Raw genomic sequence first — 27,202 nt, 5'->3', positions numbered from 1 at the left:
TTTCAATTAATAACTTCTTTATTCTGGAAAAGCAAATGAAAGTCATATTCATATAAACACTGACATTACAAAGTACAGGGAAAAGAGGGAGGGAGAAGGAAACAAAAACCTCTACAAATCCTGCTAATACTGTCTCACCAAACAAGATCATACTGCTTTGTCCCATATTCAATCACTTAATATAATAAACCACAAATAAAATCTTCTCTGGAAGATACATTACTCCTCTTTGAGACGGCAGGGAAATGGGGCCGGAAGTGGGGGGTAGGAGGCTTTATTCTTTTGGCAGATCCTCTCAGTCATTATAGATATTGCTGCACTGTTAATAAAAAATATATGCTTCTCTGTAAAGCATTAAAAAAAAAATCCAAGAATGAGATGGCTGAGGTCTCAGCTCAAGTATCTCCAAATACATTGTTGTCCATTCCCTGACCTTTCCATGTGTTATTTCTTGGTTGTTTTCCGAATCAGTGCCATTCTCTGAAAGGAGAGAGAAACACGCCATTACACAGGTTAGAATCAGGAACTTTCTGGGACGTCCATGGGTGGCTAGCAGGCAGCATGGTCTATATACCACAGGTTGGAGCCCTCAGGAACCCACAGGCACAGGGCAGCTCAGCAGGCTCCTTCTAACCTGGACAGTCTGCAGGGCCCCAGAGATGCTTAGATAGGCCACTGGATCCATTTCATTGCCCAAAAGACCCACACTGCACTAGGCTAGCAGATGGTTAAAAGCAAAAGGTAACATCTCTTGCCTTTTGGGAACTTACGGCAAAGGCCATCAAAGCATGTGTTTTCTACACTTCCCACATACACCCCAATCTCTTCTCTGATGATAGAGAAAATAGGAAAGGGGCCTTTGTTTCAAGCCTGTTGCCACACATAAAGGGAGCCATTTTGCATGACCTGTGATGAGGGAAACTGACACGAACAACTCCCAGGAAAACCTCCAGATCAGGGGCTTCAAATCTTACTATTACCAGCCACAGCCAAATTACTGACTTGCTTTGCTCCCTCTCTGTGACCAAGAGATTGTCCCAACATTATTTGTTGATAAATATATACGTACATACATAGCTACATAAATAGGGCTAAAAAGTGGATAATTTGGGAGCAGAGCCAAAATGGCCATTGTCTGGAGGGACTCCCTTTTGCAGAACACTAGGTCCTTTGATTCAGGCTACTGGCAGCTTCCTTGTAGGGCTTCCTCTGTGAGCTCTGGAAACATACCTACTCCAGAGATCCCACGCTATGGAAAAACAAGGGACACTCAGCCAAGACTGCCCAGTTGAGCCTGTCAGGCTTAGAATAAGCTCATTCTGCAAATCAGAGTAGCCAGTTCAATTAAGACAAAAAGAATAACAGCCTCGTCAAGGGAGGCCAACATTGCCATTAGACCAGTGACAGGCCCCACGGCAGAAGTGGTGTTAGGCTCTCACACTGACCCCTTCGTACCACGGTAAGAAAGACAGAGAACAAAGGTTAAGCTAGGACAGAGGCCAGGATGCCTGGCAGAGCTGTCTGGGTGCTACCTCCCACCCCAAGTATGGCACATTCCTGCTTTCCTTAACCTGCCCTCTGTCAGAGGACCACAAGTGATGTTCAAATCAGCAACAATGAAGGAAGACTTCATTAAGGAGATGGGCAGGGCGAGTTCCATCCATAAAATGATCCATCCACATTAGAAGAACCTAGATCAACAGCTTTAAGTGATGCTCATCAGAGGTGAGAAAAAAACTGAGACCCCCTGTGGGAACAGTGAAACATCAAGGAAATACCTGAATGAACTCCCATGGAGGCTCTGCCCTCGCTGACCTTTGGTCTAGAGAGACATGCTGTGAGGGGGGAAGTGATAACTGCAGTGATAATAGCTGTGTGCACTCCCTCTGAGACACAGCTCCAGGATCAGCAGTGGCTGCCCCTGCCCCGGGCTCTGATGGCTCCTCACCTGTTTGTGAGCTTCTGTGGTGCACGCTTTTTTGTAGGGTCGGATTTCTTCCGAGCCAAATCCAGGGATCCACATGTTCCACTGGCGCTCTGCAAGGAAGAGGCCAGCACAGACAGAGGTCAGGGGACCGGGAAGGCAGTGTCCGTGTGTGATGTGACCTTCAGTCAGGAGTCAGGGGGGACGAATCTGAGCAATCAAGTGTACTAACAGTAACCCTGCAGAGGGACTCTGTGAGACACCAATTGGGAAGCCCATGTGGCGCCTCCAAGGTTTAACGGGACACCATTAGGACCTTCTTGCAAAGAAAAAAGGGCTAAATGAGTCAAAGCTGTGGGTGCTGAGCCCTAAGGTTTCCATGCAGCTCCACAGGAAAGTCATGTGTTTCTTCAGCTGTCGTACTCCTATGCTCCAAGTCACCTCTCTCAAACCCAGAGGAAGAATAGGAACAGAAAGGCATCCCAGCCTGCCGGAGTGGACAGCCAAGTCCCAGCTCTGCTGCCTCACCGTGGAGCTGTGTGACGTTGGGTCTGTCTCTTCATCTTTTCCATGGTTGTCGCACCAGTAACAACCACCTGACAGGGTGGTTGAGCACATTCAATGACATAATGCAATCCCAGAGCCTGGGATAAAAACATAGTGTGGGGTCCAGAATGAGTCACCCCAAGATGTGCCTCTGTGGTATACACACTGTTCTGAGCTAAAGGCAACTTTAGCAGCAGGCTCAAGAGAAACTGCTGCCCCTCCTTAACTACCTAGAAAAATTTGAATTAGATGCCTTGTCCATAAGAGATGATCAGAGGTAACCTCTTTTGACCTATTTGTAGGGCAGGGCAAACCTCTATTTACTAAAGGTCTGCACTTCTTATCCTCCTGCAATGACCCTTGGAAGCTCCCAAGGCCCCTTACCTCATCCCTAGCTCAGAATGTCATATGTACCTGTGTTCTCTTTCTATCTCTGAACCTCTCGTGCATGTGGGTTCTCTGACTCTCTCATGTATGTAGGGTTCCAGTACAAAGGTATGTATTAAATTTGGTTATTCTCTCTTGCTAATGTCTCATGCCTTTTTTATTATTAGACCAGCCAAAAGAACCTTGAAGGTGGAGGCGAGTTTGATCCTCCTCCATAATGGAGATATGGGTATAGATATAGGTATGCCTACGCCACAGCTCCATGTCCTTGTGCCACCAGATATGACTATCCCTGTACGACTGTCACTAGAAGTTCCCAGAGGGCAGAGATTTTGTTTATTCTACTTTGTCAGTAACTGACATAGCTACATGTTCCCCTAAACCCACCAATAAAGGTGTACTACACTTTAAACATACCCCATGTAAAAAAATATTTTGAAGTTGACCCTTGAAAAGTACGGGGGTTTGGGATACCGATACTCCACCCCATCCTCTGCACATCCAGGTATAACTTTTGACTCCCCCAAAACTTTACTAATAGCCTACTGTTGACCAGAAGCCTTACTGATAACATAAACAGTAGATTAACACATATTTTTTATGTTATACGTATTATATACTGTATTCTTACAATAAAATAAGCTAGAGAAAAGAAAATGTTATTAAGAAAATCATAAGGAAGAAAAAATACATTTACAGTACTGTATGTATTCATTGAAAAAAATCTACATATAAGTGGACCCGTGCAGTTCAAACCTGTGTTGTTCAAGGGTCAACTGTACTCCCACGAGATTATTTAGGGAATAAGTATCTATTCAAAAGGAATTACATGGGGACTCCTTTATCACACTTCCCTAGAGTACTGAAGATATTTGTTTTGCAAATTTGTTAGTGGTTTCATAGTTATACTTTGCGTCTAATACACAGTAAACATTGAGTGAATGAGTGATTCATGTTTGGTTCTAGAATAATTTTTTTTTTTTTTTAGCTGAGCCATCCTGCTACCTGTTGGCAGCTCAGCGGCTGCTCAGCTCGGGCTGGACTCGAATAGAATCATTTTATATACAGCTCTCTTCCAAAATTTTTTTGAAAATAAAAATATCTGAAGCCTTCTGTTAATAATGTTTGTTGCCAATACTTGAAAGTGACACTAAGATTATTCTCTAGAATTGAAACTTTACAATCAACACAAAGTGGACCAGAAAATGGATATGCAAAGTTAAAGAAAGAGAGCAGCTACCAGGAGTAAATGCACAGAGTATGTGTAGCAATATATTGTACTGTATCCCCCTAAAAGATATCTTTAAGTCCTAACAGTTGACCCCTGAACAAGGCAGGGTTTAGGGACACTGACCCCATGCAGTTGAAAATCTGTGTATAACTTAAGTCGATATTCTGCACACACAGATTCCCAACTGTAGATGGAAAAATACTGTTTTTCATCCACAGTTAGCTGAATCTGCAGTGCAAAACCTGGGGCTGACTATGTATGTATTGAAAAAAATTCATGAATAAGTGGACCTGCACAGTTCAAACCCATGTTGTTCAAGGGTCAACTGTAATTAGTTAAGATTAAGGGCCCACAGGAATATGGTGGGCCCTTAATCCAATCTGATCGGCATTTTATGAGAAGAGGAGAAGGGACACAGAGAGACACATGCACAGGCCATGTGAAGACTGAGGCAGACTGGAGTGATGCAGCTATAAGCCAGACAATGCCAAGGATTGCTGGCCATCACCTGAAGCAAGAAAGAGGCAAGGAAGGATTCTTTAACAGAGGCATTGAAGAGAGCATGGCCCTGCTGACACCTTGATTTTAGACTTTTGGCCTCCAGAACTATGAGAAAATAAATTTTGTTGTTTTAAGCCTCTGAGCTTGTGGTACTTTGTTACAGCAGCCTTTGATACTAACAGAGCTTCCTTCAAAGCAACCTGAGTCTCAGCCACCACCTGACAGGAGACCCTTAAAAAATTGCTGTTTCACGACATTGTAACCAATGCAGAAAGGGGCTTATTCATTTCTAAGGGATTATGCTTATCAATGTTACAACAGATAAGTATTTCCCAGAAAAACCCAAGCTCAAATTTAGTGTCTGTTAAATAGAAAAGCAGAATACAAAATTCTATATGCATTACAATTATAATTTTGGGGGGCAAAATGCAGGCTGAAAACTGGAAGGCAAACACCATTATTTGAATGGTGGAAACATAATAGTTACATTTACTGAACTCTTACTTTGTGCCAGGTTCTATGCCAGTCATTTTACAGACATAATCCCTAATTATCACAATTACCCTGTAAAGAGGATATTCTGATCTTCACTTTACAAATGAGAAGCAGGCTCTAAGAGAGATTAAGGAGGAAGGATAAGGATAAGTCAGAAAGTGGCAAACCCAGAGCCTGGGCTGAGTCCCCTAACCATGGTGGATTTCTCTTTTTTATTTAATGCCACTATTGAATGAATACAAAAATCCCAGAGCCCAAAAAGTCTGATCCTGGCATGAAGGTTCCTCCGACTGCATTTTCCCTCGCGGTCCTGAAGGAGTACTAGTGTGGGAACCTCAGGTGGGAACCTCAGGGAGAAACGAGACCACGTACCTAGATGCAGCTGGACATCCTTCACCTCCAGGGTGCTGGACTTGCGATGCCGAGCGAGCTGGCAGGCTGCTGTCACCACACTCTCGATAAAGTCATCGGCAATCTGCAGCAGCATCTGGGGAAGACAAAAGTGGAGGAGAGTAACCACGCCATTGGCAGGGTAGGCTCCTGTTGCTGGGACAACTGGATCTGCCTGAAGCACACATTTAGTCAGGCTTTCTATTAGAAGGACTGTAATCAGCATTTGGGCTAAGGTGGGGAGGAGGAGTGAGGAGGCAATAGAAACACAAGAACTCCTTAGCCAGGTGGAGTGCAACTTACACCTTTCCAAGCATGAGCTTTCTGCACTTTCTACCCAGCCGGCATTAACCAACCCAATCCCTCACCACCATACTGTCTTCTGAATTAGGTAGGAAAACAAAAGTGAATCATTATAATACCTCACTCAAAGCCTATTAAAAGCATTTTAATTTCCATTATCTCACCTAGTTCTTATAATCTGTGAAAAAAAGTGGGGCATGGAATTTATCCTCATTCTACAGCAGAGGATGCTAAGACTCAAGGAGACGAACTTGCTCGTGGCCATATAACTACTAAGCAGAGGAACTAGGATTCAACTTCAAGGTTCTGAATCTAAATCCTGGGTTTGTTCCACTTCATTATAAATCATTTCTGGACTGTGTGAAGAGCAAAATCAGAATTCTGAAGCAAAAATCTACATGAAAAAGTTGAAATTGTTATAAGTCAATACATTCCCCATGGCTTCCTCTACTGTCCAAGAAGTAAAATAAAATTACAACCATAGATATAGACATTCCTTGTTCTGCTGGACCATTAAAGCATTGTCATCTTTTCAATGGAACCAAATGGATAGTACTTAAAGGAAAGAGTTCCGATTAAACATGGCAGATCAACTCCAAAAATGACCTCCTTTCCTTCCCTAAATCCACTAAAATAACAGTAAAGAAAAAAAATACATAAATCCACAAAGACAATAAGAACAGGAGAAAAAAATCTGAATGGACAAGGAATTCCAATAAACTTTTAAAGTAAAATTTCGCTAGAAAGATAACAGAGGAAGAAGAGGAGCTGAACTAGCAGACAGAGGGTACAACACAAGTGCCTAAAGATGGGACACCAATGAGAATCAAACTGATTTTTCTCATCATAACCCCTAAGAGATCAAGGATTTGGAGGTGCCATTATCATAGAAGATTGGGCTGAGGTATGAACTAAAAACTGGCGAAATGTTACATGTCTATATAAAGAGTAGTCCACCGACCCTTGCACTCCAAAAGCAGCCAAGTGACTTTTCCCTACACATACCAGACCCAGAAAACAGGTTTATTCCCTATAGGAAATGAATGGGAGTGGCTCTGGATAAGAACGCACTAGACACAGCAGAGGTAGGGGACAGACATAGCCCCTTTCTTTTGCCTGGCTTCCAGAATGTTAGAAGCTAGGGATAAACCCTCCGGATGGGAAACTGGAAGATTTTTCTCTGGAGATATTAAATGACTCCAGAGAAAAAACTTACAGATACTGATATTTAGGGAATCCCCCAATAAGAAGGTTGATGTATGGACCAATTATTCTGAAGTGAAGCCAGTGGTATGCTGGAGCTAGCTGAGATGAGCTCATGAAAGCCAATTCTATGTATTTCTTCCCAATTTTACATTCAGTGACATATTGATAGCTTAAAATAGAGCATGGTGGGAATATTTACACCACAGAAATCAGGAAATGCTGAAAATCAGGGGCTTTTTTCTCCAGAGCTGATTGTTAAATATTTAACAGTATATTATTGGACAAAGCCCATCAGTCAATAAATTCTGCTTCAAATCAGTTTTGTTTTTTTTTCAAATCAGCTTTTTAGTGACTATTCTTTAAGAATGAATAGCCACGATCAACAGACATTTGAAGAAAGTCTCTAACACAAAAAAGAAAATACAGTAAACAAACCAAAGTAGGGAAAAAGGAGACCCAGAAGAAACAAAGGCAATGCAGGGAAAAGAAGAAAATGTCAAAAAATGTAATTAATATACTGAGAGAGGAAAAAAAAGAGATGATATTACAACCATAAAATAAGAACAGGATGGCTTGGGAAAATAACAAAAGAACCAATCAGTCAACAACAAAAAGCTTGTGGAAATTAAAATTTTTATATTAAAAAAAAAAAGAGTGAAAAGGATTAGAAGATAAACTAAGGAAAATATCCCCAGCAAGAACAACTTAGAACTACAAAGAAATGAAAAATGGGAGAAAAAAGAGACCAAAAAAACCTAAGAGGGTCGATGCAAAAGATTCAACATCCCACCAATTGTCATCCCTGAAAGAAAGAACAAAAATAGAGAAGAAATTATAAAAAAAACTAATATAAGAAAATGGAATCCTCATACACTTGTTGATGGGAATGTAAAAGGGTGCAGCACTTTGGAAAAATTGTCAGGCAGTTCCTCAAAGGAACATAGAGTTACCAGATGACTCAGCAAATCCACTCCTAGGTATACACCCAAGGAAATGAAAACATATGTCCACATAAAAACTTGTACATGTAAGGGGGCAGAGAGGTGGTAGATGAGGGTAAAGGGGGTCAAACATATGGTGATGGAAAGAGAACTGACTGTGGGTGGTAAACACACAATATAGATGATGTATTACAGAATTGTACACATGAAATCTATGTAACTTTGCTAACAATTGTTACCCCAATAAACTTTAATTTAAAAAAACAAAACAAAAAACAAACAAAATTGTACGTGAATTTTTAAAAAAAGGAAGGAAAAACCAAAAAAGTTGCACGTGAATGTTCATGGCAACATTATTCATAATAGCCAAAAAGTGGACACAACCCAAATGTTCCTCAAGTGAATGAATGGATAAACAAAATGTGGTCTATACATATAATGCATTATTATTTAGCCATAAAAAGGAACAAAGTGCTGATACCTGCTACAACATGAATGAACTTTAAAAACATGCTAAATGAAATAAGGCAGTCACAAAAGACCAAATATTATGTTCCACTTATTTGAAATGTCCAAAGTAGGCAAATCTATAAAGACAGAAAATATATTTATTAGTAGTTAGTAAGGTATGGCTGTGGGAGCCGGGGTAAAATGGGGAGTGACTGCTAATGAGTATGGGTTTCTTTTAGGGGTGATGAAAATGTTTTAAAATTCATTGTGTTGACAGCTGCACAACTCTGAATACACTAAAAACCACCAAACTGTATATTTCAGATGAATGAATTTTATGGTACATGAATTATATCTCAAATAAAACTGCTGCCCAAAAAAAGAGACACATACACAAAGAGGGCAAATGTTTTTCCTCTGGTTAAAAAAAGAACAATGGAGTTATACTGTTTTTATAACCTGCATTTTCTTTCCCTATCATTATATATTCCTCAGCAAAGGCAAAAAACCCCACAAAAAACAAAAATATACAAATTATCCCAGAATTGAGGCCCATAAGTATCTAGAATAAAAGAAGCCTCCAAGAACTTGGCACAACAAATAAATAAAAGATACATACCAAAGCTCGTATGAAAATTCAGACTCAAAAATGATCAGTATCAGAACAGCATAAAATTTCTTAATAGGAGAATTTTAATAAACAATAGAGCAATGCCTTCACAATTGAAAGGAAAAATGATTTCCAAAACAGAATTCTAAACCCAGCCAAACTAAAAATTAAGTGTGAGGTTAGAATGTAGGTATTTTCATTAATAGACATTTACCTCTCCTCTCTCCTTTCGTAGGAATTAACAAAAAAAATGTGTTCTAACAACAAAAAAAGGGGGAATAAAGTCAGAAGAGGATGTGTGATCTAGGAAATAAGAAATCCAAAGAGAAAAAGAGAAAAAGACCCAGGAGGGGTTTGTGCAAGTAGCCACAAGAGCATGAAGTGTTCTGGGACTGAAATCTTGCTGGTGTGGGGGGTTGGGGGGTGCAGAAATGACCCAAACCAATAGATTATTTTTCCATTTGGAAAACAATGTTGATAGGTGTATAACAGAGCTGAAAGGAAAAGCAGAATTAAAAAGGTACAAAGGGGGCCGGCTGAGTGGTGCGATGGTTGGGAACTGGCTTGGGACGCCAGAGGGCCCCGGTTCAGATCCCACATATGAGGGCCAGTGACACTGCCCTCCACAGCTAAGATGCTGAACAACAGCTCAACCTGGAGCTGGGCTGCTGTGAGTCGCCGGCGATGGCATAGGCTGCAGCCCCTGCTGCAGTGGGTTGCCATGGGCTACCGTGTGTAGCCAGCAGCCAGCGTGAGCGGCCAGCAGCTGCAGTGAGCGGCCATCCAGAAGCCGGCAACTGATCTGCCTCACCCGGGAAGAGCGCAATGATGGTGCCAACTTGGGCCAGTGAAACAACGTCCTCCACAACTAGACTGAAGAACAAAACGACAGCAACTTGTCTGTTCCCCTTCCCCCAATTCCCCAGCATGTTCCCATCCCTCCAATTCCCCAATAAAAATCTTAAAAAAAAAAAAAAAGGTACAAAGGAAAAACTAATAAAAATGAGTCAATTATCAACTTCAAGAAAATAAGTTATACAAGAAAGGTAATCATAGACAAGACTTAGCTCAGTGGTGAACAATATCTAGTCAGAATAATGTAAATACTGATTTTTGAGCTATTAAAAAATTGTGACAAAACTATATAGGAAAAAAAACTATTGGAAAAATGAGGGAAAGGAAAGAGTGTATGATAGGTATGTGAGTGGTTTAACAAAATTATTATCTCTCAATAACAGGAAGTCAACACACTATTATAAAACTAATGAACTAAAGAATATCTGTTTAAGTATATTATTTAGAAATATAGAGAAATATTCTAGAAACTAAAATTGTTGAAAATGATTGCCTATCAGCAGCAGACTATGCCCTTTTAGACAGGCAAAAGTAGCAGCTGCTGTTGGACATAAAGTGGTAGGCATTCTCCTAGGTGACTTGTGTAAATTACTCCATGAGACCCTCACAATAATCCTATAGATAAATAATGTCATACCCTACCAACATAGGAGGAAGCCGAGTCTCAGAAAGCTTAAGTGACTTGTCCATAGCTACAAAGCTGGTAAGTGGCAGAACCAAGATCCAAATTCAGATTTGTCTGCCTTTAAAGTCTATGCTCTTCACCACTATTCTATACTAGCTTTCAGGGACAGTCTCTGGGGTACCCAACCTCACCTTACCTCCTCCACATCTTCATCCAATTGCTCATTAGGATCCACTTCTCTTACTAAGTCTTGTAATTTCTTCTTGGTCAATACCTAAAGTTAGTTAGGGAGAAGTTTTTTCAGCAAAGTATCAAGGAAACAAAAAAAAGCTCATTACCCTATGATGAAGAAAGGCTGTCTGTCAATGTTTCTACTTTCCAAAGATTTAACTGTCTGGCCTACTGGGTGATACTGCTACAAGACTAATTCACAAGACAAAGTAGCCTAGGGAAAGGCAGAAAGAGCAGTTTGGAAGAGAGGCCAACATCTGCCAGGCAGTTTATTTCAGCCTCATCTCTTTCTCACTGCCTCACCTTCCCTCTACATTAAATAATTTGCAATTTTCTGACCACTACAAATTGTACAATGCCTCTCTTACCTCTGGACATGCTCTTCCACCCTTCTTCCCACCTGCTCAGCTCATGGTGCCTCCTTTCTGATGCTTTTCCTAGCCCACCAGGTAAAAGCAACCACTTCATCCTGTGGCCTCTGCTGTACCCTGTGCACCCTTATGTATATTTATAAACTTGCCTTTATCTGAATTAATAAGCTGAAAACACTCTGAGGGCAGGGAACACACGTTCATCTTTGTATAACTAAATATTTGTATAAGTACGTGCAGTGTGATTTCTCTTTCATAAAGGAAAACTCATGTCACATATATATGCCACTTAAAAAAAAAGATCAAGGGCCGACTGAGTGGCTCAGTTGGTTAAGAGCACAAGCTCTGAGCAACAGGGTCTCCAGTTCAATTCCCACATGGGCCAGTGAGCTGCGCACGAGCTGAGCTGCCGTTGAGCTGCCGCTGAGCTGCCAACAGGTGGCAGGATGGCTCAGCTGGTGAGAGCATGTGCTCCTAACAACAAGGTTGCCAGTTTGACTCCCGCATGGGATGGTGGGCTATGCCCACCCACAACTAAGATTGAACACAGCACCTTGGGCTGAGCAGCCGTGAGCTGCCGATGGGCGGCCAGATGGCAACTGGACTTGGAGCTGAGCTAGCTGCGCCTTCCACAACTAAGAATGAAGGACAACAACTTGTCTGTTCCCCTTCCCCGATTCCCCAACGCTGTTCCCCTCCCCCAATTCCCCAATAAAAAATCTTAAAAAAAACCCACATACACTAAAATGCTAACCATAGTTATTTTGGGGGTGGTGGTAGAGTTATGGGCTGCTGATTCTCTCAGTTTTTCTAATGTTTCTGTAATAAACATGTATAACTTTGGAAATAAAGAAAAAATAATTTTAAAAATAAATATTTGTTAATAATATCTCAGTTCTATCCATTCTTATCCATTCTACCATATCACTTAATTCAAACCTGCACCACATGTCTTGATTTATTACAAAAGTCTTTCACTTGGTTTTTTTCCCAATCTACTCCCTTTCCTACCTTTCGTGGCCCTTTACTGCCAAGTTAATCCTCATACAACATACTTTTATTCTACTGCTCTTACTCCTCTATTAAATATTTGCAAAGAAGTTTATTAACTAAAAGTTCCAAAGTTCCAATGGAAACTGGTTACTATAGGCCCAGTATGTTCTGCTGTAATTCTACCTGCACAATTTTATCTCCTGCTCTTCTCCAATAAACTCCACATTCAGCATAGGCTGGTCTCTTGATTATCTGCCGAACCCTCCCCATTCACCTTTGCTAATCCCTTCCCCCATTCTCTTGAAATGTTGTCTCCTCATTCTATTCTATCCAGCCTACCAGGCCCAAGTTAAGAGATTATATTTATTTCTTATTTCTTGTGGCTTGGGAGACCAGACTCAGGATCACAGGTAGAAAGAGGGGGTCAGATTTTAGAATCACTGCAAAAAATTAATAATGGCAGCGGGTGGATGAACTAGGAGAAAAGGCTGGAGGCAAGAGTACTTGAATTATAAGAATAATTGATTCCATTAATTATTAAAGCATAATCCATTAATTATTTTACTATTTTATTTAACTATTTTATTTTATTGAACAATTATATAGCATACACACAGAGGTTGCCAAAAAAATGTATACGCATTTTTAAGGAAGGAAAAAACTGTATTAAAATTGGAATAGTCAATATAAGAAAAGGTCAGACAATTAAGTTCACAAACTTTCCACTGTGTATGTGCATGGTGGAAAGTTCATGAACTTAATTGTCCAACCTTCACATACCACTAACAAAAGATGAATGCAAGTCACATTTGACTTCTGCAATTACAAGAGGTGCTCAAAGTGGTTACCATCAGCATAATTTTAATACAGTTTTTTCCTTTCTTAAAATGTGTATACATTTTTTTGCAACCCTCTGTATATTTACATATAAGTATATAAAAACCTGTCATAGGCAAGGTGGTATGTGTGTATGTGTGGATATATATAAGTATACATCCACACATAAATACCACAGGTAAAAACTGATAAATGCTGTACATGATAATTAAGTAAAGAACTTTAGAAGTCCAAAGGAGGGAAAAGAACTTTTTCAGCTGAGGGACAGAGGCAGCATCTGAGATGGACATCTCTCAAAGCATTACTGATTCAAATAACAGATAACAGGTGACTACAAAGAGCGAAAAGTAAGAGGATGATACCTGATTGTTTTCAGGGCTGAGGCGCCCTCCTGACCCAGGAGTGCCTGGTATCTTTACCACTGTAGTGCTATTGGCCATGGAGCCTTGTGGAGGGGTGCTGGCTGGTTCCGGTTTTATGGATGAGAAATTGGAGAGGTTGATTAGGGCTGAGGGGCCGAACTGGTTCATAATCTGCCGAGCTTTGGACTTAAGCTCATAGAGCTTATCGAGATCCTGTTTCTTTTTGGAGGTATGAGGACCCAGGCCAATCAACTAGGGAAGGAAAACATGAGAATTAGCTCCAGCGGTACCTGTAATAAAGGATGAGTTTTGAAAGTAAAATTATATGAGTTCTGTCAGACTTTGTAGGGTCTTCAGTACATCAAGGATAGTGACCATTTGATACCTGCACATTAAAAATGGAAGGAATGAAGAATATTCATTGCTCTCACCTGATATTTAGAAACCATCTCTTCTCCAAAAGCTAAATGAAATAGTCCACAAAATTGAAATAAGGAAGAAAGTAAATGAAATGAAGAATCTTATGTCCAAAAATAAACTAGAATGAGCAAGACATTTTTGAAGACTTTGTAAAAATAGAATACACAGTTAAGTATACATGCATTATCTTTGAGCATTAAATAATGTTAAATTCAAATAAACCATGGCACAGTCACATACTTAAAACTCAATCACAAAAGTTCAGAAAATAGATTAGTTTATATTGGCATTTCAAAACATGCTTAAGTCTATGTCAGGCTATGACTAATAAACACAATTTTTAGCAAAAAAAGTAAAACCTTCTGTGTCATCAGGCGTAAATTTTCTCTGAGTGTTAGCAATCTTTAAGTACATGCAGAGTCCCTAGCTTGGAGTGGCTGAGACTCCTAAATTTTAGAGCCATAAGTTTGAATCTGTGGACATCAGCTTTGGTGTCACCAAAGTCAGAAGCACATTCACCAAGTTCCTCCCACAGTGACCTCAAATTTCTTACTTACAGCTATCTGAGTGTCTAGATCTTTAATTACATCGGCAACGGCTGTGAGCCCGGTGAAATGAGAGGCAGCCATTTTCAAAAGCTACCTGTAAATGAACAACTGGCATCAAGCACCACCCTTGCCACAGAACCATTTCAGTTCCATGCATGGCCTGGTACATATTCACCAACCAGGATCCAGGCAAATTGAATGCAGAGAAACATATACCTCCTTATCCGTATTCGACACCAAAAACAAACAAACAAAACACAATAAAACAAAAAAACCAAAACTCCATCTCTTTCATATATAACTTTTAAAATCAATTAGTGATTATAATAACATAGACTCTCTTCCTAGAAAATGAATATTCTATTGTTAGGGGTAAACTAGTAGCATGTGAAACACCTTATTGGCCAAAGCTGTGGGATTTTAACTTGTAGGAAACATGGCAATGCTTTTCAGAACTTGGTAAAGCTTAGCAACCTGAATGAGTATCTGCATGTGTTCTACTCTTGCCCCTATTGCTGAGTTCCTCCCCAACACACTGTCTTCCTTTCCAATATGGCATCTTCCCCTGCTTCATCCTTAATAAAAGCAACTAACAGCACTGGTTAAATGACCAAGAGAAACTTGTTGGCCAAAAGCTGGCTGGCAGGAGGTACAGCAGAGCATGAGGATCTTTTTTTTTTTTTTTTAGCTGAGCCATCCTGCCACCTGTTGGCAGCTCATCTTGGGCTGGGAATTGAACCGAGGATGACTTTTTTTTTTTTGTAACCACATTTGGTCTGTGCCTCCTCCCTTTCCCACAAATGCTACCATTGGAAGAATCAGGGTAGGAAAATATTGTTAACATAGTAATACAGTAGTCTCCCTCTTTTCCGAGGTTTCACTTTCTGCAGTTTCGGTTACCTATGGTTTCAGTCAACCACAGTCTGAAAATATTAAGTGGAAAACTCCAGAAATAAGCAATTTGTATGTTTTAAATTACCCACCCTTCTGGGCAGCATAATGAAATCTTGTGTTGCCCCTCTCACTTGTGCCTGGGTCATGAATCATCCTTTTGTCCAGCATAGCCACACTGGATACGCTTTCTGCCCATTAGTCACTCAGCAGCCATCTGGGTCATCAGATCAACTGTTATGGATCACAGCGCTTGTGTTCAAGTACCTTATAGTAGCTTAATGCTATGTCACAACGCTTATGTCACACATCTCACTTCATCTCATCACATAGGCATGGTATCATCTCATCTCACATCACAAGTACAGTAAGGTATTTTCAGAGAGAGAGAGAGAAACCCCAGTCATATAACTCTTATTATAGTATATTGTTATATTGAGTTGTCGGAAAAGTCATGACATATTTTTTCTACGTTTTTCGTTGCAAAAATGTGTCATGACTTTTCTGACAACCCAATAATTGTCCTATTTTATTGCTAGTTACTGTTGTTAATCTCTTACTAAGTCTAATTTATAAATTAAACTTTATCATAGATATGCACGAGTGTGTATAGGAAAATACCTAGTATACGGTTTGGTACTATCTGTGGCTTCAGGCATCCCCTGGGGGTCTTGGAACGTATCCCCAGTGAATAAAGGGGGACTACTGTAGTTGTTCTAATGTTATAGAAGCAAACTATTTTCCCAGAGCAAGTTTTATGAAAAAGCCTTTGATTATCAGTATGTTCACCACACTGTACATACTATACCTCTCAAATAACATTCCCACAACCTTCAAGGGACTTCCCAAATAGTACTGAATATTGCTCAGAATAAATGGAGACTTTTTTGGTAATAGAGATTTCTGTATAATGGGATTTTTATAAGACCCAGAGACAAAAATTATAGCCTATCTGCATGGTACCAAATATGAATAATCACATATCAAATTAGGAATGAACCTTAAGGAATACTCCAATGACTATTAATGAAATAAGTCACTTCAATGAAATAATTGGTATCTCTGTAATGTGAGAAAAATCAATGTTTTCCTTAAGAAACTAGACTGCAATCTACTATACTAATTGATCTTGCTGAGAAGCAAGCAATGCTTCTGAATTTTCAATAACTTGGGATGAGTTACTTCTTCCATTAAAATAAAACAAAGCAAATGATTTTACCATTATCAGACTGATGCTGCCTTTAGTTTCCTAGATTGTTCTTTTATTTGTTGGATTTAAAACATCATAACATATTTGGGTGGGTGATGATCACATGGGTTTATACAATTGTTAAACTCATCAGTGAACATTTAAGATCTGTGCATTTTATTGTACGTAAATTATAACAAAATTAAGAATAAATATTATCCCCCCCCAAAGAAAAACAGGTAAAGGATTGCACACCTAGACATTTATCCCCCCAAAATGAAAACTTATGTTACCACACAAACCTGTATACTACTGCTCATAGTATATATCAATATGGAAAAGATAAGATTATTGAATAAATGGTGGTGTATAACTGAGTACATCTGGAAAATATCTGATTTCATATTAAAAATTTAAATATTTGATCCATCTGGAATGAGGGGGTATATACAGTCTTCCCGTCATACACTCCTCCATTCCAGGTGGATCAAATACTTAAAATTTAAATATAAAATCATATACTAGAAAAAAACATAGGAGGTTTAAAAAATATATATATTCTGGGGGCCGGCCAAGTGGCTCATTGGTTAAGAGTTGGCTTGGGACGCCAGCTCTGAGCAGCAGGGCCCCAGTTCGGATCCCACATGAGGGCCAGTGACGCTGCGCCCTCTACAGCTAAGATGGTGAACAACAGCTTGACCTGGAGCTGGGCTGCCGTGAGTGGCCAGCGATGGCGTAGGCTGCAGCCCCTGCTGCAGTGTTGCAGTGGGCTGCCGTAAGCTACTTTGAGTGGCTGGCAGCCAGCGTGAGCTGCCGTGAGCAGCCGTCCAATGTCCAGCGACTGATCTGCCTCAGCCGGGAAGAGCGCAATGATCACAATACCAGCATGGGACAGTGAAGCAACGTCTTCCACAACTACAGTGAAGAATAAAAGGACAGCAACTTGTCTGTTTTCCTTCCCCGATTCCCCAACGCTGTTCCCTCCCCCAATTTCCCAATAAAATCTTAAAAAAAAAAAAAGATATTTTGATGACATCCAGGACATCAAAAAAAATATATTCTGAAACCTAAGCCTCACAACTTTATACAAAAATTAACTCAAAATGAATCATAGACTTAAATATAAAATGTACAACTATAAAAATTTTCTAGCTAGGCAAAGAGTTCTTAGACTTGACACCAAAAGCACAATCAACAAAAGGAAAATTTGATAAATTAGCCCACATCAGATTTTAAAAGTTTCCTGAAAGTCCATATGGAAGGGATGAAAAGACAAGCTACAGAGTGGGAGAAAATATTTTCCAACAATATTTCTTTAAAAAGGTTAGTACCTAGAATGTAAAAAGAATTCTCAAAACTCAACAGTTTAAAAAAAAAAAAAGTAATTCAGTTAGAAAATGGACAAAAACATGACCAGACATTTCACTGAAGAGGATACAGAGATAACAAATAAGCACATGAAGAGATGTTCAACATCATTAGCCATTAAAGAAAAGCAAATTAAAACTACAAGATATAATTACATAGCTATCAGATGGCTAAAATAAAAAAGTGACAACACCAAATGCTGACAAGGAGGCAGAGACACTGGATCACTTGTATATTGCTAATGTGAATGTACATGGTATAGCCACTCTGTAAAACGGTTTGTAGTTTCTTAAACATCTAAGCGTGCACTGCCTAAACAAACATGAGACTAAATGTAATGTGATATCCTGGATGGGATCCTGGGACAGAAAATGGCCATTAGGGGAAAACCAGGATCTGAATAAATTATAGCCTTTAGTTAATAATAATGTTTCAGTATTGATTCATGAATTCTAACAAATGTACTATACTAATGGAAGATGTTAATGATGGGGAAACTGGGTATAGGGTATAAGGAAACTCTGTACTATCCTTACAATTTTTCTGTAAATCTAAAGCTGTTCTAAGGAATAGTTTATTAAGAAAAAGAAAAAAAAACCCTAATGCACAAAACAATAGGGAGGAATCTTAAAATACTTAAGTGGGAAAAAAAGCCAGTCTTAAAAGAATACATACTGTATGATTCCAGTTATGTGAAATTCTATTACTAGTAAAACTAATGTCTACTGACAGACTAGGCAGAGAGATTGCACAGGGGCACCACCAGGCAAGTTTCTAAGGTGTTATAAACGTTCTACATCTTGAATGGGGTGATGCTTACATAGCTGCATATATTTATCAAAGCTCATAGAACTACAAACTTACAATATGTACATTTTATTGTATGCAAATTATACTTCAATAAAGTTTATTTGAGGGAAATAAAAACCTAGAGGTGCCATGTCTGGCAGCGAAGGTGGCAAGAAGAAACCCCTGAAGCAGCCCAAAAAGCAGGTCAAGAAGATAGAGGAGGAAGATAGGCATTGAAGCAGAAACAAAAAGAGAAGCAGAAGAAACACGAGCTATAAGCGAAAGCCACGAGAAAAGGCCCCCTGGCCACGGGTGAATTAAGAAGTCTGGCAAAAAGTGAGCTGCTCCTTGTGCCTGGGGCAATGGTGATCCTTAATTCCTTTCCTGTTTTAACATCTGGATTCCCTGCCATAACATCTGTTGCCACCTATAGCTAGAATGAAGTGTTGTCTTGGAGGCTTGTACAGTTAAGAATAAAGTTTTGTAAAAAATAAAAATAATAATAATTATGCAGTGGCTCATCTCTTTAGTTCTTCTCACTCAGCCATTTCAACCTTAGCTATGAGGTCAGAGTAAACCTAACCCGGAATCCTACCAAAGTGTGTTCTTCAGTTCTATCCTGAGTTCTGTGCTGCCTGGAATTAAACCAATTCATTTGAAATGGAAAAACAAAAACAAAAAACTAAACATACAACTACCATATGACCCAATGACTGGAGTCTTAGGCATTTATCCTAGAGAAATGAAAACTTATGTTCACACAAAAACTTGTACATGAAGGTTCGTAGTAGCTTTATTTATAATAGCCAAAAATGAAAATCAGCTCAGATGTCTCTCAGCAGGTAAATGGTTAAACAAACTGTGGTACATTCACATCATGGAATATTACTGAGCAATAAAAAGAAATGAACTATGGGTATACACAACGACTTAGGTGAACCTCCAGAGGATTATGCAGAGCAAAAGCCAATCCAAAAAGAGAACATACTGTATGATTCCATTTATATATAACATTTTTGAAATGACAAAATTTTAGAACTAGAGGACAGATTAGTGAGGTCATCAGGAGTTGAGGGAAGTGGGTGTGATTATAAAAGGGCAATACCAGAGACCCTTGTGGTATGGAATCATTCAGTATCTTGACTGTAGTGATGGATAAATGAACCTATAACAGTGATTAAATTGTATAAGACTTAATACACATATACACATAAACGAGAGTATAAGTAAAACTGGGGAAATCTGAATATGATTGGTGGGTTGTATCAATGTCAATATCCTGGTTGTCATACTACACAATAGTTTTGCAAAATGTTACCATTGGGGAAAATTGGGCAAAGTGTACAAGGGATCTCTCTGTATTATTTCTTTATATATTTCTATAACTGCATATAAATCTACAATTATCTCAATTTTTAAAAATTGGAAAAAAATATTCTCAAGAGTAACTGAAGCCCTTCTTAAGATGACCCAAAACTCAGGAGCCATAAAATCAAAGACTGATATGTTCAAGCACATAAAAATATAAATGTCTACATGGCAACAAACATAAGGAAGTTCAAGGACAAAGACAAACTAGCAAAAATATACACTATACATATCAAAGTACTAACATCTTCGATATATAAAAAATATCTAGAAATCAATAAACACCCAACCACCTAAAAGAAAAATTGCAAAAAATATGACAGTACAAGAAAAGGAAATTCAAATAGCTCTCAAAATAATGAAATGATCCTTATTCTCATTCATAATAAAAATGCAAATGAAAACTACAAGCTATCTCTTATTCCCCATTTGGAAACAATGAAAAGGTTTACATATACTATGCTTGAAAATTTTATGGACAGTAATTTTCATGTGTTATTGGGGTGAAGAGAATATAAATTAGCTAGAGGTCACTGTAAAGGGCTACTCGGCAGTTTCTACTCAAATTAGAAACGTATATATTGTTTTGATCCCATAATTTCTTTTTTTTTTTTTTTAAAGGAGGGCAGTGTCACTGGCCCTCACACGTGAGATCCGAACTGGGGCCCTCTGGCATCCCAAGCCAGCTCCTAACCATCGCGCCACTCGGCTGGCCCACCATAATTTCATTTTAGCTATTTATATTTTAGTTGAACTTGTATGTAATAGAACACTATACATATAAGAAATTTCAACCTAAATGTCTATCAAAAGTGGTATCGTTAAACAAATTAGGGTCTAACCACAATATATAATGGAATACATTGAAAAAGACTGAGATTCATTTTATGCTGAAAGAAACCAGTCACAAAAGCCCACATATTTATATGATTCTATTTATAAGAAATGTCCAGAATAGACAAATATATAAAGACAGAAAGTAGACTAGTAGTTGCCCAAGGCTGGGAGGTGCGGTTTTTCTTAGGGGGGGGGGACAAAAATAATCTAAAATTAGATGGTGATGGTGGCACAACCCCGATGTACCAAATAACACTGAATTGTACATTTTAAATTGGTGAATTATATGATAGGTGAAGGATATCTCAATAAATCTATTTTTTTAAAAAAAGAGAGGAAGGTCATGAAATGATCTCCAAGATACACTGTTCAGTGAAAATGCAAAGTACAGAACAGTGAGAATAATTTGTTAAAATACATAGACACACACATGTCAATTGTTCCTGGGAAAATACATAAGAAACTGGTAACAGTAGTTGTCTTGGGGTAGGGGGGCTGTGCGAGAATGGTAGTGTCTGGGTGGTTATATGGGACCAAGGTGGGAGAAGATTTACTTTTCACTGTGTATTCTAAATTTTGTACTACACTTATTTTGTATTGTATATCCCAAATTCTGCACTATGTGCATATGTTACCTATGAAAAAAATTGTTTAACTATTATTGGTTTGTATTCGCTGAAGAAACAAGTTTTTTAACTATAACAAAAAAATATAGTAGTAATTACAAAAATGAACCTTAACCTATATTTCAGACCTTCTACAAAAATAAATTCAGTGCTCGCTTTGGCAGCACATATACTAAAATTGGAACAATACAGAGACGATTAACATGGCTCCTGCGCAAGGATGACATGCAAATTCGTGAAGCATTCCATATTTTAAAAAAATAATAATAAAATAAATTCAAAACTGATCATAGACTTAAATATCAAAATGTAAAAGTATAAAACTTTTAGAAGAAAACTTAGGAGAAAGTCTTCGTGACTTTGAGTCAGGCAGAGTTCTCAGGTACAACACCAAAAGCACAATCCACAAAAGAAAAAAATTGATAAAGTGGACTTAAACTAAAATGTAAAACTGCTCTGCAAAAGAAAATAAGGTTAAATAAAAAGAGTAAGAGAAAATATTTAGAAATCCCTCATATGACGAAGAATTTGTATCTAAGATAAAGAAGTCTCAAAATTCAACAAGAAAACAACCCAATTAAAAAATGATCAATGGAGGGGCCGGCTGAGTGGCTCAGTTGGTTAAGAGCTCGCTCAAGAGTTTGAGCTCTGAGCAACAGCGGTTCGAGTCAGCCCGAGCTGAGCAGCCGCTGAGCTGCCAACAGGTGGCAGGATGGCTCAGCTAAAAAAAAAAACAAAAAAAAATGATCAATGGGGGAGGGGGATTGTCACTTCGAGGGGTAAAAAGTATAACTATTGCACTGTGTTGTACAGCTGAAACTAATTCTAAAAAATGTGTATTTCATAATTAAAAAAAAATGATCAAAAGATCTGAAGGGACCCTTCACCAAAGAAGATATACAGATGGCAAATAAACATATGAAAAGATGCTCAATATCATTAATCATTAGGGAAATGCAAATTAAAACCACAATAAGATACCACTAAATCCCTACTGGAATATCTAAAATTAAATGAAAAACCAAAAAACAAATGCTGAGGAGGATGTGGAGCAACTCAAACTTTCATACAATTCTGGTGTGAATGTAAAACGGTGCAGTCTCTTTGGAAAATAGTTTGGCAGTGTCTTATAAAATTAAATATACGCTTATCACATGATCTAGCAATCCCACTCCTAGGTATTCACCCTAGAGAAATGAAAATTTATATTCACACAAAAATCGGTATGTGAATGTTTATAGCAACATTATTCATAATTGCCAAAAACTGGCAACAGTCCAGATGTCCTTCAACTGGTGAATGGATAAACAAACAATGGGTATATCCATACAATGGAAATACTGCTCAGCACTAGAAAAGAAGGACTACTGATACATGCAAGTACATGGACAATCTCTAATGTCTTATGATAAGTGAAAGAGGCAAGACTCAAAAGGCTACTTCCTGTATGATTCCATTTATATTACACTGGAAAAGGCAAAGCTATATGGGTGGAGAACAGATCAGTTGTTGCCAGGGGTTTGGGGTCAGAGAGGGTTTGACTACAAAGGAACAACATGAGAGAAAATTTGGGGAGCAGAACTGTTAAGTAACCTGAGTGTTATGGTGCTTACATGACAATATGTACTTGTTACAACTCATAGAACCATATCCCCAAAAAGAATTTTATGGTATGTAAATTTAAAAAAACAAAACATTACAACCTGATCAGAATGGTCAATGACTCTTGATCCAAATTACCTGTTTATTGACAACTTTCATCAAGCCCAATTGTGAATGATGCTGACCAAGCAGGGTGGGATGAAGTGACCGTAAATAACCCGAATTCCATTATGTAATGTACCATGGTAATGTATCTTTTGGCTACTCAAATTTCTAACTCTCACCTCCTTAGAATGCCAAGAGCTAGGGATATATATTGCTGTGTAAAAACAGGCATCAACTGTGGGACGGTTTGAGAGAACAATTGTAATAGGAAACCCTTACTAGCACCTACTATGTGGGAATCACATGTTATGGGATTCACAAAGTAAGCGCAGAAAGTCCATGCCCCAGTGATCTACAGTTGAAAAATATATAATTCTATCAAAACAAGTTTGTATAGCTGGGAGTTCAATTAAATAGTCAAGTCTATCCTCCCTTCCCCAACCCATCACATTTAAACTATGGTTGATAGGCTGAGGATGACAAGGCCTGCTTTTTCCTTTTAAGGCCTTTGTACCTCAACAGAAATCCAGTTGCAATCCAATTACTGTATTAAAAGGATCTGATTTTTCAAGGGATGGGAAACCAGTGTAGACCTTGTCATAGTTACAAGACCTGGCCTTCTCTGGGCGTCTATTCCATTAACAGGTTGTTTTTTAATTGAAGAAAATTGTGGAATAGCAGAAAAATGGTAGACCAGATTGGCTTTAACACCCATTACCTCTGAAATGTTTAGGAATTTATTACTTAAACAAAATACTGGAGAGAAGGGGACGACCAGCCTGATGGCATAAAAGCCCTATCACTATGCTGCATGACTTGACTTAATGACTGGGATTTCTACCTGGTTGTTTCTGTCCTCACTGGCTTCTAGATGTAATTAAATGAGCTCATATTTCCCAGCCTAAATAAACCAAAAAGAATCAATTAATTGCAGTCTGTGAGACTTGAGAACAAGAGAAATGTGGGATTTTTCCCACTAGTTTTTGGACTAATTTGATGCTGTTTAGACAACTTTGACTTAACATAAAGGTAGTACAGTACAGTGATCAAAGACATGGATGCTGGTAACAGTGTCTGAGTTCAAGTACCAACTCTGCCACTTATTAACTTTATGTCCTTGAGCAAGTTATCTAATCTCTTTATACCTCAATTTCCTCATCTGTGAAATGGAGTAAATCATAAAGTATACCTCATGGGAGTATTGTGGCAATTCACTAAATTTATGTATCTAAAGCACTTGAAGAGTGTGTGGTACATGGCAAGCACAAAGGAGAACATGTTCTAAACATGTTTGCTAACATTACATATATGCTCTGCTCTTCTAAATCTTACTTATAAAAATCTGTGTGTTGAAACAAAAAGGTTTCACCCATCTTACTATGTGTTGGTGGCATCCTACAACCATTCTTATGACTTCAGACATTTTTTAAAAAATGGATTGAAAAAAAAAACAGTGGCAAATGGTCAACAGGAGATTGATAAGAGGTACTGTGGCTCAGGAAAGACCCAAGTCTGGAGGGCTGGGAGCCATCTTACTTCTGCCACTGAATTATGAGAGCTCTCTTTGACCAGAGTTTCTACAGTGGGACCAGGCAAATTCTAAAGTCCCTTCCAGCTCTAACAATCAGTGTAAGATTTTAAATTAAGCCCATATGTACAAATTTCAAAGTTTGTCTTCTGCCTCCAAAACACCTGTTTCACAGTGCAGACTGTATGCACTGCTAATATATTGCCTCCAAAGTATTTTGGGGCTTTCCACAAAGACCTCGGGTCAAAAGTAATATGTTCTATGGTCATATCTGCTCTAATACAGTGATTTTCTGATCAGGTAACTTTGAAATCCTACTGTAATAACTCAAATCAATTGTAGAACCACCAATGAGTGGAATAAATATATTTTGTAAATGAAGATGAGGATATTAACTCAGTAACAAATTATCATTAATTAAACCATCAAATATTTTGAAATGGTGGTATGGGAATGCTTCACTTCATAATTTGGTGTTCTGATCATTTGCATAAGTATAAGCACTTGCAAATAGTGTAAGCTAACTCACTGGGAAAAAACAGTAGTTTCAACCAAGTTAGCCCATTTTCCCCAATCATCTAGTTCATGTTACAATTACAAAGTTAATGAAATTTAAGCCCTTATTCTTCAAATTGGTCTTTCTTGGCCTCCGAAACTTAAAATTAAATATATCTTGCTCCATTGTGAGGAAAAGTTCTATTCAGGTCCCATTTTTCTATCTTGAATATCTATGATACTTTAAAATTACAGAAATTTAGTTCTCCTTGAACACCACACTACGTAAGTACCCTAATAAGTTATAGTACTTGACATGAGTCTTAAGGAGGGGGTGCTTTCATTCAATGATATGCTTTTTATAACTATTATTTCTATTTTGCTGATGGGCAAACTGAGACATGGGAAGGGATCCACTTAGAAACATAGAAAAAGGTTTTAACCAAACACAACTGAGTTTGACTGGGGCTGGGTCACTCAGTATGTGATTTCAGGCAAGATACTTTAAGGTCTCTGAATCCATCTCCTTATCTGTACAATGGGACTAACAATATCTAACTTGTGGGGCTGGAAGTGATACTTAAATCATATATTTGAAAGTGCTTACGATGGTGCCTGGTTAGCCTAAGTAGGTTTCAGAAAAAGATATTACTGAAGAAGGGACATGACTGATCCAAGTCTCCTTGCCAACCTTATCTAAAAGCAGGCATCTCCAGTAAATGCTTGTGCTGAAAATATAGGATACAGCTTACTTATCTTTAACTTTCCAAGTGGCTTAGTATATTTGGGGGGGGGTGAGTTTCATTTAAAGGTTTCCTAAATGGTAGTGACATTCACTGTATCAATGTCAATACAGTAACAGGGCTCAAAATAAAGTAGTAGAATCTGTAAACATTTCCCTCTTGAGTTTGAAGTTAGAGCAAAGATTCTAGAAGCATGTTTTTAAGGGATTTAATCAAGCATCATCTTCTATTTGCTATGTACAGCAGGATACTGTATCAACATCATGATCTAATCAATCACTGTGATCCGAAGCCCCGTTGGACCTTAGCCTCTTTACATGTAAAATAGGAGTTTAAAAAAGATTATCTTTGGGGGCCCTTCCATCTCTCACATTCTTTTATTTGAGATGCAGAGAACTGTGCCCAATCAGGTTTGAGTGGAATTGGATTTAAAGCACTTATCAAGTATATAACTGAGTTCAAACTGCTTCAACTTCACATCCGAGCTTCGCAAGAATGAAGCAGAAAGTGAAGATGCTTGATTTGGGCTTCCTAGATGTCAAGTATCTTACACAAGAAAAGCCTGCCAAACGCCAAATAGGCAGAGTGAAAGAGGAGTCGCCTTCCCCCGAACACTCTCCTTTACTACTCTAGGTTCATAGACTATGGGTTTAAAAAAAAAAAAAAAGGATCACTATATCTTTTCCAACTCTCCCTTTCCCTTAGAGGCTGATCTCACAGCCATGGCCCCTTACACTCTTCGCTTTTAGGAGTTCGGGTTCTCACAGCCCAGTTCCCTCAGATACTTCGGAGTCTCCAAGTCCGATCCTGTCCCCACAGGAGCCCGTCTTCACTGCCCGCTTCTGCTCCTCCCAAACCCAAGTGTTCTCTTACTGATTCTACTTCTCAAGAATCTAAGTCTTCTATGCTCTGTTTCTGAATCCTTAGGAGCCGGGGTCTTCAATGTCCCGCTTCTGCCTCTTAGGAGCCCAAGTCCGCACAGCTCCGCTTCTACCTCTCAGGAGCCCGTGTCTTAACGCCCGGTTCCGTTCCGACCCTCTCCTCTTAGGAGCGCGGGTCCTCACAATCCTGTCCCTCTCAGACCGCTTTCCCTCAAGTGCCGGAGAACTCATACCCGTCCCCGTTCCCTAAGTCCCGTCGGCATCCCGGGTCCCCACAGCCGCGTCTTCTCCGAGCCCCGAGCCCCTCAAGTCCCGTCCCAAGAGCCTGATTCCTCACAGCCCCATCTCATCCACAACCTGGCTCTTCAAACACTGACCGACTGTGGGTCTGGGTCCTGACTCCCTCCTCCCGCTCTTCTTCCTCAACTGCCAGGGCCCAAGACTCACAGGCAGCAGCGTCTATCTCCCCATGATATGCGGAGACTGCCCCAGTGAAGCGATCGTCTCAGCAGCCGGTCCGACTGCTCGGCCCTCCCCGAGTACTTCCGGCACCG

The 27,202-nt window shown here is 39.1% G+C and overlaps 1 protein-coding gene across 4 annotated transcripts; it reads right to left on the bottom strand.

The window, feature by feature from the left end:
• On the bottom strand, window positions 1-27,202 carry TAF12 (TATA-box binding protein associated factor 12). Of its 4 annotated transcripts, none has more exons than XM_019660821.1 (7): window positions 27,096-27,202; window positions 14,236-14,320; window positions 13,259-13,510; window positions 10,661-10,738; window positions 5,457-5,571; window positions 1,949-2,037; window positions 1-480 (listed from the first exon to the last, which is right to left on the bottom strand). In XM_019660821.1, exons 2-7 carry the CDS (start codon window positions 14,305-14,307, stop codon window positions 445-447), a joined length of 642 nt encoding a protein of 213 aa, XP_019516366.1. In that variant the 5' UTR covers window positions 14,308-14,320; window positions 27,096-27,202; the 3' UTR covers window positions 1-444. The 4 variants fall into 4 exon arrangements, with proteins under 4 accessions (XP_019516366.1, XP_019516374.1, XP_019516386.1 ...); XM_019660829.1 differs by lacking the exon at window positions 27,096-27,202 and adding an exon at window positions 27,026-27,042; XM_019660841.1 differs by lacking the exon at window positions 14,236-14,320 and having other exon boundaries at window positions 27,026-27,202.

The sequence above is a fragment of the Hipposideros armiger genome, unplaced genomic scaffold, assembly GCF_001890085.2.
Source record: "Hipposideros armiger isolate ML-2016 unplaced genomic scaffold, ASM189008v1 scaffold_10, whole genome shotgun sequence".
Lineage (NCBI taxonomy): Eukaryota > Metazoa > Chordata > Mammalia > Chiroptera > Hipposideridae > Hipposideros > Hipposideros armiger.
This window is presented reverse-complemented; position numbering and strand designations above follow the sequence as displayed.